The sequence below is a fragment of the Capra hircus genome, chromosome 8 (assembly GCF_001704415.2).
Source record: "Capra hircus breed San Clemente chromosome 8, ASM170441v1, whole genome shotgun sequence".
In the NCBI taxonomy this organism is placed as follows: Eukaryota; Metazoa; Chordata; class Mammalia; order Artiodactyla; family Bovidae; genus Capra; species Capra hircus.
In genome coordinates, this window is record NC_030815.1 from 69,485,552 (window position 1) to 69,497,384 (window position 11,833).

Sequence of the window (11,833 nt, forward strand, 5' to 3'; positions counted from 1 at the left end):
AACAGATGCAGGAAAGTTTACCTGTTAGTACTAATTTTTAAATAGCTTCCTTTTCCATCACTGAAGAAGAGGGCCTTCTTAGTAACTGGTCTGCTCTCTCCCATGGAAAATGGAAGCCATGTAAGTTAGACATGCCAGCCTCTGCTGTCTCTAATTCCAGATGGTACATGAATTTACATTTGAAATTGAATAGCTTTATGCCTTTCCCAGCTTAGTAATTCACCCCTTGGAAAAGAAATAACCTCTCACTTATATTCCATTTTTTCTTTCCTTCCAAATGCCAGTCTGTTATTCAAAAGCCACTCTTTTAAATATATATATTTTATTTATTTATTTTAATTGGAGGATAGCTACTGTGGCAAAAGCCACTCTTTTATATTAAGTAATTTCAAAGGATAGCTAGACTCTGTATAAGTTGCTTGAAATCATTCATAGTTTTGAATAACTTTTTTTAAGAGGATACCGCAGTAGCTCATTTAGTACCATCTGAACTATCACAAACTAAAGAACGGTTGTAATATCAGGTGATTTGACTGGACCTGTCATCACTTTGATACATGAATGTCAAGGCATAAATTAGCAGCTGGCTATTTACAATGAGGAAAGCAGCATTTCATTTCTCCGAGTCAGCTTAACTGTCTTAGCCGTGGATACCATTAGCTAAAAGGTTCTGATGCCACTTGCAGTGTGAAAAATCTTAGTAACTCTCCCCACCTCATGTCCCCCCAACCCCACCCCTAGCTTAGTTTTTCGCAGTAATCCTCTCGCTTCTCTGACTAGTTCACTTTCATTACGGATGGGAATGAGCGCGAAGTTCGGGCCCCGGGATGTCTCTGCTGGCAGCAGTGCCGTTGGTTTACTCACTCTTTCTCTGTCTTCATTTTTGCATGCCACTGCTCCTGCCTCTCACAGCCACAGTAGAAGCGGTAGAGGCCCGGGAAGGTATGGCCGTGTTCCTGCGATAGATGTGATCATGTGTCTGTCTGTTAGTTCTTTAAGAAGCTTTGTCAATGTTAGACATCTTTTATTGTTGCATCACCAGAACTGTTAACACTGAGACAAGGAAAAGATAACTCTAGCTATGCTCACAAAGTATTTCCTTTGTGTCCTTCGTTTGTGTAATATTAACTCAAATGACCCTCTCCACAGCCAAAGTCCTTTCTGGGCTCTCTCAGTTTTAATGCAATGGCTGAAGTTTAAGCAACCAGTCATGGGTTGTTCAGATGGTGCATTCTGATAGCCCTTGCATAGGTATGAGGTATCCATTTAATTATTGGAAATTCAAACCCTCAACCTCTTTAACGATTCTGAAGCATATCAAAAGTGGAGGCAAGAGCAGATAGGAATGCAGTCTGATTTGTTTCTGAGGTTGCCCTCAGTCAGACAAGCTAAAGTATACAAATTTTAAGTAATAAATTATCTATGAATCAGAGGCTGAAAATCATCACAATTGATAAACTTGTGTTATAAATTTAATTGTTCTGTTAGAGAAGATGGTTCACACTGGGAATGCCTTTCCTTGGCGATACAGAAGTTCAGACAGAAAGAAAATACCTAGAAACTATTTTTTTAGATGGCTTTTAACTTATGTTCAGCTCCTGGTTTTGCAAGATTAAAAAAAAAAAAAAGGCTATCCTAAACAAATGGATTAGCTCTTTTGTTACTTTTTTGTGTGGTCAGTGTGATGTTTGTGTTAGATAACTAGTCTGCTTAACTTGTTCTCTTATTCTAGTGTTGCCTTCTTTCCTCTCTCTGAGCACGTTTCTGGCCCATAAGAGACTCTTTCAAAGATATTGGGGGCTTTTTGTCAGGTCCACTTCTGCTGTGATGAACTGAGCTATGAAAATTACTTTCACAGTTTCGGTGGCCCTTTGGGCCTTAAGGAAACAATAGCTTCAGACCAGGCTTAATTGAAATCAAATATTGTTCATTGCCTTCACCAGACATGTGCTCCACGGTCACCCTTCTATATTTTCCTCTAGGAGGTTGCTGTATGTTAAGAAACTTAAAAGATGTCTAATGGAGCTCCTCCCTTTCCTGTTTTCCTGTAGCCATCAGAGGGTTTTCGCTTCAGCACAGGATCCGGAGTTTTGAAGAAGCCCGAGGTCTGGACCGAATTAATGAGCGGATGCCACCCCGCAAAGATAGCCAGTACTTTGATGGGCCGGCGAAACTGGTCCAAGCCAACGCTGCACACAGGAGCGACAAGGGAAGAAGAGCCAGTCATGACTCAGAGCCCTGCGGTGGCACTGGTGGATCCAAGACTTAACAGTCTGTGTTATTTATTTATTATCGGAAAGCTAAACACAAACAACTTAAACAACTTAAACCTGGAGGTGCATTCAAAATACACTCTGCATTTACTCTGTAAGAAACATGACCCTTTTATAAATTCTTTTAATTTATGTTTAATATATATGTAAAATGCATCTGTTTCGTTTTTCCTTTTTTTTCCCCCCCCCTCTAATTTTTAGGAACTGATCTGATTGTCTGACACATAGTGAAGTCGTGTGTTATAAAGGGGACTGTCCGCAAATAAAAGGGCCTTGGAAACCTCTTCCCTGACTTTCGGACTTGAACTAGTCAGCCTTTTCTCTTGTTTTTGGAGGTAGTATTGTTCATTTCAGACTAATCATTTTGCAAACACAAAAGGGTGTTTTTCTTTTTCCTTTTCTACAGGGTACCACTGAAAAATATCTCTTAGATTTCAGTGGCTGAAACTTCTCTTCTTACGGAAAACTTGATTATAGTAGAACTCCTCAGTGAATAAACCAAACCCAGTGATTTTAAGGGCCAAGGGAAATGCTTTCCATAATAACCTACTCTCTTCTGGACTCTCAATTACTCTTAATGTATCCTGGTATGGCAAAATAAAAAATAATGAGGGATTTTTTTGTAGAATGACTTAAAATTTATTCATCTAACCATGAGCATGATTGGATTGAACTTCCCTTAGAATTTTGGAGATTTCTTAACTGTTGCCAGATTCTTTTGCTTTTATTTTTGACTCCTAGGTAATTTACCTCCTCTGCAAAGGAAGTGACATTTCTAAATATTTTATAAATGCCTCTGTAGAACCGTCGACAGTTATGCCCTTCCGTGTCACGTCTCTTCTCCCTGTCTTCCGTCTGTTTTTCTGTGTCGACATTTTTGAAACCAACTGGGGCCCCTGGAGGAGGGCATGGCAACCCACTCCAGTATCTTGCCTAGAGAACCCCATGGGCAGAGGAGCCTAGTGGGGCTACAGTCCATAGGGTTGCAAAGAGTCAGACACAACTGAAGGGACTTAGCACGTGCACACAGGGTCATGGAAACTGACTAGGTTAAAACGGTCCCCTTGTGAACTGGAAGTCTTGCTAAAGGGCATTGGGTGACTGATGATCTCCCGTCTATCAAATACTGGGATGTTCCTCCATTTTTTAGCACTCATTAGGTTGAACTGTGTATTATTAGTCTCTGTCACATATTTTAGAATATAAAAACAAGTATTCAGATATAATGTTTGAATAATCTTCTGTTAGTTTTTCAGGTCACAACCAACTAGTGAAGAAAGTTTCAGGGATCCTTAGCCTCCCATTTTTGGTTTAGCCTGGTTGACAGGTGCCATGTCGTAATAACTCATTGGTCAGCCTTGTAAGGAATGTACATGTCTGAGCGACACTGTGCCAAAGTGCATGTTTGTAGAATTCCTTAATGTCATTTGGGGTGTAGAAGCCCAGTCTTGAAACATGTATCCCAGACAGTAGTACTTTATGTTTGGAGCTTCAAGGACACCAGAAAACATTTTTCAAAAAATACAACTTCAGGGAATTCTCTGGTTGCCCAGTAGTTACAACTCCTCCACACTTTCACTGCTGAGGGCCTGAGGTTCAATCCTTGGTCAGGACACTAAACTCCCACAAGCCACATGGTGTGGCTCAAAAAAGAAACAACAGCAAAAAACAAACAAACATAATTTCATAAGGAGAATGAGGATTTAGCCCATCTATCTCTGTTTTCCTATACCTTGCTAACAGTCCCCAATTTGTTTATGACAGAAATCAAAGTATTTTGGAGATTGGAATCTGATGACATAGATTGCTCTCTTACCAAACAAGATAGGAAGGGTATTGGGAAGAAGAGAAAAGATCTCTTTTTGGATTGTAAGTAAAACTGAAAGGAGGGAGAGTCTCCAGTAGCTGTCTTTACTGATCATCATTTCTTTATAATCAGAGGAATTCATCACCTAGATAGACTCATACTCCTCTCTCCCCCAGTCCCAACAGAGAAAGGGCCGCATTTTGGAAATCTCATGAAACGCTGTCAGTTCACAAGTTTAATGGATGGGTGTCCCTGATCCCATTCTCTTGTCCATCGAGGCTATTCTTACACATACATGGTTCATAGGTAGAAACCTTGGGCTTTGTAAGGGCTTCAGTCAAGAGGCAAATAGGGAAGTAGTTACTTAATCCTTATAAGCAAAAAATTTTATTAATTTTTTAAAAAAAGTTACTTAGGAAGGTCTTCATTTTCTTCTCAAAATGAAGTAGTATGATAAAGCAATTTTCCTTGACAGAGCCAAGTGAAAAGATATATTTTACAGGTACCCTCTGAGCTGTTGAAGTACCAGCCAAAAGTTAAGTGGTCACAATTCAAGAAAATTAGAAGGGGTTTAAAAGAGCAACAGCTCTTATAGAAAGTTGGGTTTGGAAATCCTGTTGAATGCTAGAGGTAAAAGCATTTCTTATGTTCTGTGGAAAGCTGGAGTGTGTACTTCAGTGCTTTAGAAAGTTGTGTGGTGAGTGTAACACAGTGTGTGCGTGCTAAGTCACTTCAGTTGTGTCTGACTCTGCACAACATGGACCGCATGTAGCCCACCAGCCTTCTCCGCCCATGGGATTTCCCAGCTAAGAACACTGGAATGGGCGGCCATTAAAACCGGACCACAGTCAGCGTACCTGTGGGGGCATTTGCACCTGTGATTCAAGACGGTTTAGAAGATGTGAGCCTTAGGAATATATTGTGATAACAGTACTTGTTCTTCCCTTTAGACTTCATTGGAGGATTTTAACCTATTTTTTAGTGTTTTGATCTAAACAACAGCTCCCAAGAGGGCTGGTGGCCTGCCCTCGGTTTGTCATAGGACCACCTGGGGCCTCATCGTTTGCCTGGAGTCATCATTTCAAACAAACAGTTTAACGCTGTCAGTGCCCTGCAGTGTCGCCGTTTTGAAAACCTCTTCTGTTTTTACTAAATCTTTCCTCTGAATGTTCGCTCTAAAGATACTAGAAATACTTTTCTCTTGTTCTCCTTCACTTTGAAGTTCACAGGGACCTTATTCAGCTCTTCTCATGGTGGGGGGCAGCAGGGGCCGGGGGCCCTTTCTACATCATTTCTCTTTGTGAACTTTTCTGAAATAACCATTTTTGAAATGACACTTCCTAAAGCTCAGTTTTCCCAGTTTTGTTTACCTCCATGTCATACAAAATTTCAGATTGATCAGTTGACAATTCTCATTAATCAAAATTTCAGTACTCATCTAATACAAGTTCAAAACATACATCCTTTTTTAATTTCTGTGTCCTGAATATTTAGAGCAAAAGCAAAACAAATAAACTGTGCGTGTGTGACAGAATGCTAAAACAAAAGCAGCCTGTTTTCTTCAAAACCTTAGGCTATGGGTATAGACATTGCTAATTCACTGGGCTTTTTTGACTAGATATTGACGGGCAAAGCAAAAATGGCTTATCACACCAATGGGCATGATGTGCGTTCTTGCCTAAGACAGAAGCATCAGACTCTCCAGGAGTATTGGTGTTTTTCATATCTTTTAATCTATGTTTACATAGCCTTCTCTGTTCCTACAGAACAGATACAGTTCCATGAAACAAGTTTTTCTCAATAGCAAAGATTTGCTTTCTTATCCTGGTAACAGGATAACTGATTTCATGACACTATTCAAAATAGGGCTTCCCTGGTGGCTCAGATGGTAAAGAATCTGCCTGCAATGCAGGATACATGGATTTGATCCCTGGGTTGGGAAGATCCCCTAGAGAAGGGCATAGCAACCCCCACTCTAGTATTCTCGCCTGGGAAGTCCCAAGGACAGAGGAGCCTGGCACGCTTCAGTCCGTGGGGTCGCAAAGAGTCGGACATGGGTGACTAACACACATTCAAAATAGGAAAAGAAATGTTCTTACTTGTTTTGTAAACAGAATACATTATTTAATATCCTTATGGAGCAAGGGTGGGATTCCTTAGAGTTGGATAACTTTGGGCCTTGGCATTGTCCCTTAGATCCTCTTCTGAGTAATTTTAACACACAAAGTTTGACGTGGCTGCTCTCTGTAAGAAAAGTATTCTAAACCGTGCCTACATGAGATACAGCTGGATTCACTGCTCACGGTCATTACTCAAGAGTCTCTCTAGCCTCAGAGTAAGTAAGGCTGAAATCTGTTCCGTCTACTCTCTCTTATTGTATGTAAATATTGTTGCTGCATCTCCAGAATTTTCGATTATACCATACATATACATATAAAACTCAAGCCCTTGAGACGTAAGTTCATCCTGACCACTCTGGGTGACCAGTCAGTTAAAATGGTTTAGAACAATCTTGTTATTGGATTTACTGTTTCATAGTTTTTCTCTATATTAATTATCAAGGGTGTTTTTTTCCCTTCTCATTTTTTATTGAAAATTATTTTCGCACCCATAAAGACTTGCTGAGATATTCTAGAATCTCTAACATTTATCATAGTTGTTATAGTAACTGTGGAACCCAAGTGTTTTCAGAGCATTGTTCAGCTTTCCGTATCCCGGCAGAAAAGACCAGAGGGAAGGTGAACCCAGAGCCCGGGTTGTGGGAGTGAGGCTCCAATTTCCTAAATCATTTGTGATTATAAACATGGATTCCAACCTTAACTGGCACCCAGGTCTACAGCTTTTCTGAAATCTGCTATACGAGAGAGTAAAGGGCAGGCTAGGGGAACCCAAAAATAGCTGGAGGAGGGTTTTTATTACCTGGAAGATAGCACCGAAGCATTGGCATGCCACAGTCCCTCTTCAGCTCTGCTGTGATCAAAGGCCCCTAGGAGAGTCATAAGAAGGAGCAGATGTGTGTAGGGGAAGAAAGTCGTGTAGTTGAAAAACAGGGTTATTCCTCTTGAGTCCAGCAGAGAACTGTATTCACAGGAGAGCTCTGTGCCATTGACAAGAGTCTGAAAGAGGAAGCCTACATGACTTTGAGACTTGTGACCTGACCTGCCTCTGTCCAGCCAGCCAAATTGAATGGGGTCAGAGTTAGCTGCCTTCATCTATGGGGTCACAAAGGTAAAGATGATCCTGGAGAGTATATTCCCTCCAGGGAGGCTGTGACCTCATGCCCCAACAGCCTTGGCAGGACTTGCTAAATAACACCTTTGTCCGAGACAGGGTTATGCATCTTCTCTCTACACCCTCACGAGCAGTCCAAGTGGCTTAAAATCAAGAAGGGAGAACATGGATGTGGACCATCCTGCTGAGCAGCCCTAAGGGAGGGCCATGCACACTGCCTTTTTGTAAGTCTTTGCCCCGATTCCCTTCACTCCCTTAACATAGCTGTCTTCAAATAACTTTCTTTTTTTCCTGCATGTTAAAGTGAAGTGCATGTAATAAGGAGGTGGTCTACTGTAGATTTTGATTTGTGGCAACAAAGATACGATTTTTGTCTGTCAGAGAAACTTTTTGGAGACACCATCACAAATGCCTCACTTTTCCTTTCTCAGTGCGCTGTGACCCAAAGCTGTGTTTCCTAGTAGAGATGTCAGCTGGCGTTTTTCCGAGAAAGGATCTGGGCTTTGCTTCCTAAATGAGACAGTTAGACATATGAGACTAGCTGGTGGTGTAATTTTTTTGAGCCTTTTCTGAATGATGGATTATTTGCTTGTGCTTAGAGATTACTGGCTTTTTCTTGCTTTCTGTTATGTTAAAGCAAATGGTGGAAATGTTATTTATTAGTAGAAATCATTTAATAAAATAAGTTTTTTGTGAACAAAAAGTTAATTTGTTAGAACTTTCTTACCGTATGTTGGAAGTCATCTTGGGAAAAAAAGCAGAAAACACTCTTCAGATTAAATGATAATGTTATTGGGTCCCTGTGTCTTTATTTCTTTTGTTTCCTGGTGGAGGCACTTGTATTTGGCTCTTGTTTAGTTGCTGATTCATACCCGACTCTTTTGCGACCCCATGATCTGTAGCCCTCTAGGCTCCTCTGTTCTTGGGATTCTCCAGGCAAGAATACTGGAGTCGGTTGTCATTTCCTTCTCCAGCGCTCTTAGCCATTCAATAATTCCAGAAGTCAAGGGAAAGCCTGCTGCTTGATGTCTGGTCTGGTCTCTGGTAATGCTAATTCTGCTAATTCCCCTAAAGGAATCTCATCACAATAAGAGGAACCTCTTTCCTTGACCTCCTCAGCTCTCCAGTTTTCAACCTGCTTTGCTGGCTGCAGTGTTGGTTCTGTTTCCCACTCAGAACCCGCTTCCTTGTCCTGGCCTCCTTCCTGGCACTCGGCCTCTGCCAGCTCACTCTCAAGTCCCAGCTCCTTTATGGTGTCTCCGGCAGAGGCCGCTACTTGAAGAAAAGAAAGACAGACATCCCAGGAAACACACAGTCTTTACAAAAGATGAAAATAGTTTCTATTAGAGCAGTTTGATAACTTTGCATTTGATCCTAATAACAGACACAGATGAATTCCATCTTGGGAGAGGTCAAAGAAGCCAACGGGGAGTCGAGTGTTGGGCCCCGAAGAAAGGAAGTGTCAGGCCAGCTTCTAATTCCTCTGGGAAGTAGCAAAACCGGGAGGTACTGTGGATTCATAAGAAAAATTACTCCTCTGGCCCGGTGGGGGTTAGGGGACAGGCTCTTTAGACTGGAAAAGGCATCAGGGAGGGGATTCTGTCAGTTACGGCAGTAGAGGTAGAAAGTGTCAGTCAGGACCGACCAAGCCTAAGTAAGGTGATTTCACCGTCAGTACAGACACAGCGAGGACCACAGTGCAGCTTTTGGGCTGGAAGACAAGCCCAGATTGCTCATTCTGAAACAGCTAAGAATGCATGCTGGGCTCTTCGTGACCTCAATAGCATCCCGACTTAACAATATCCTCAGCTAAACCCTCAGTAAAATAAGGTAATATTTGCCCTTATTTCAGTCTTTTTTTCTTATTTTTATTAATTATAGTTGATTACAATGTTAATTCCTGTTGTACAGCAAGTGATTCAGTTATAAACATTCTGTTTTTAATATTATTTTACATAATGGTTTTTCATAGGGTATTTTTTAAATTAGAGGACAATTACTTTACAATGTTGTTTCTGCTGTAATACAACATGAATTGGCTATATATATACATAAATCCCCTCCCTCTTGAACCTCCTTTCCACTCACCCCTATCCCACCCCTCTAGGTCATCACAGAGCACCCAGCTGAACAGACATTTTTTTTAAGCCTGAAAATTAAGAACTCAAATGCAAATTTCTATTTACCTCTCACTACACCGAGATCCAATCTGACTTTCTTGCCGGCTCTATGTAATTGCGTGACCTTTTTATCACAACTTTGAGGTTTTAGAAAGAAAATCTGTTCCATTTTGATACAGGGGATTAACACTGGTAAATTATTCTTTTCAATGTGGCTGTGCTTCAGGAAAAGGTTCATTTTAGAATGCGAGGAGGTGGGAAGACAAGGTCATTGTATGTTTGGAGGCCAGACCTCTTACCTCGTTGTGTCCATTGGCCAGCAGATCAGCCCCCTTATCTTCTTTATCTCAGTTTACCTGCTGGGAAAGGGTCATGCAGACCTACTTTTCCAGCTCCTGGTCTGTGTGCCTTCTTTGTGGCTGAGTTAACTTGGCTGGATTTTCCCTCTGAGGTCATCACTTATTTATCTTTCCCTTATAAAATCTGCTCTCTGAAGAACTGACAGCCACTCGCTCTTCTTTTCTGTCCTGAGAACTAAAAGAGGTGCATCCAGCTCAGTTCTTCTCAAAGACGTCCCATCTGCACATTGTGCTTGTTTGCTCATCTATAAAAGGAGGGAGAGAGAGAACCGTCGTTGGTGTGATGTCAGTGTAAAGGCCTCCCTGAAGATAGACTAGATAATTGGACAAAAGGCTGAGTTCTCTCTCAGCCTTCAGGGTTTGGATGTGGCTGGCTCTGAGAACCTTGAATAGATGGCTGTTACATCATGTGGGCGCTATGGAAAGATTTGTGCCAAGCCGGCCCAAAGGCCTCATTCTCTGTCCCAGGGGATCCATTCACTGTGGTTACCAGGCTCCAACGAGGACCACAACTGACCTGTAATGGGTATTTTTTCCCCTTAAAACACACTTGGGTTAGGCCACACGACTGTCAGCTTCAGAGGGTCTTCCAAGACCCACAGTGGGCCACTCGTGTTCCCCTTCTGTCACTCCTGCTTCCATGATTGTTTGGCCTGACAAGAAGCTCTGGTAGAACTTGGCTGGCAACATGAGCAAAAGCTGGAGTCAGGTGTGGACCCAGGAGAAAAAAAGATGAAGTCTAGGGGACGAAACAGTGCATATCTGTACTCCTGTCTCTGGTGTGACTTGTTTTCAGTTCCTCACTAATGGGTCACCGTGGCCTTCCCCTGTAGAGAAGTCTAAAACCCTCGAAAGGAACAGGGCTTTCTATGCTAATCCATTCTGGTTGGTCTGCTTTGCTCAATGTCCCTGGCAGGAAGAAAACACTCTTCTGAGAGCACAAATTAAGAACCTGCTCATAGCCGAACTAGACTCTATAGCGAAGTTTGTTGATTCCTGTGGAGAGGAAAAGAAGGAATAGCAGATGCTCTTCCTCTGTCTAGTATGGGGAGACGGAGGCACAGAGCCAGGGGGCCGCTTGGCTGCTCAGGGCTGATCTGAGTGTGACATTTAGACGCCAGACTCCCAGCACCAGACACTTCTCAAGGACTGTGAGTTCAGGGTCTTCTTCTTTAAAAAAAAAAAAAAAAAAATTATTTTTAATTGTAGGATAACTTCTTTACAATATTGTGTTGGTTTCTGTTGAGGCAGTCTTAGCATGGGTTGGAAAAGAATTTCCAGACACAGAGCATTTCAGAAGGCAGTGAGTTTATTAAGAACAAAGAGCAGAGATAATGTGGGTACTTGCAAACACAATGGGCCGATCTCCTGACAGGCCAGGGAGAGCCAACGCTTTTCGTGGGTTAGTGGCCAGTTTTTATAGCCTCAAGACAAAATTCCTGCCAAAAGGCCAGCATTAGGTGATTCGTCAGGATGCTATAGGATGAGCACTGGGGTGGGCATTTTTGTCTAATATGGGTCAGGGAGTTTGCTGGTGATGATCAGGGGGACTCTGGGCGAGGTTACAAGGGGGCTCAGTCAGCTTCAGAGGTGACATTTGTTCTGGGCTCCACTTCTGTGGCCTTGGTGCAAGACTCCACAGTTGCTTCCACAAATCAACATGACTCAGCCACAGGCAGATACACATGTTGCTGAGAGTTCAGGTTTATGTCTTCTGGGATGCCTGGCTTACTTTTTCTCACTTGAGAAACGAAACTGAATTCTCTGCTCACCCTATTCACTTACGTTAAAAAGCTACTTAAATGCTCTTTGCATTCATCCTTTCTTTTGGGGACTGATGCTGATGTTCAGAGCCACCCACATTCCTGTATGAATACCCACCCTCTTCTCCCCCTTCCGTGTAAAGAGCATAACATCTGGTAGTCTCTTGGCTAATCATCCCTGAGTGTGGCAGGCGTGGACAGACCTCAGTTGACATGGGGGCCGTCGGGGGATAATCCATGGAACAAAAGGTGGCGGCCTCAGGGGGCAGGGTGGAGGCGG

General features: G+C 42.3%; 1 protein-coding gene across 4 annotated transcripts in view; it reads left to right on the forward strand.

Annotated features, from left to right (window-relative positions):
* The window catches only part of PPP3CC (protein phosphatase 3 catalytic subunit gamma), an 88,430-nt gene extending 80,327 nt beyond the window's left edge, over positions 1 to 8,103 (forward strand). For 2 of the 4 annotated variants that reach the window (XM_018052300.1, XM_018052301.1), the window contains one exon: positions 2,052 to 8,103. In XM_018052300.1, the coding sequence (XP_017907789.1) occupies positions 2,052 to 2,269 (218 nt within the window). In that variant the 3' untranslated portion in view covers positions 2,270 to 8,103. Of the gene's footprint in view, positions 1 to 912; positions 943 to 2,051 lie in introns of all 4 variants that reach the window. The other 2 variants (XM_018052297.1, XM_018052298.1) reach the window with 2 other exon arrangements.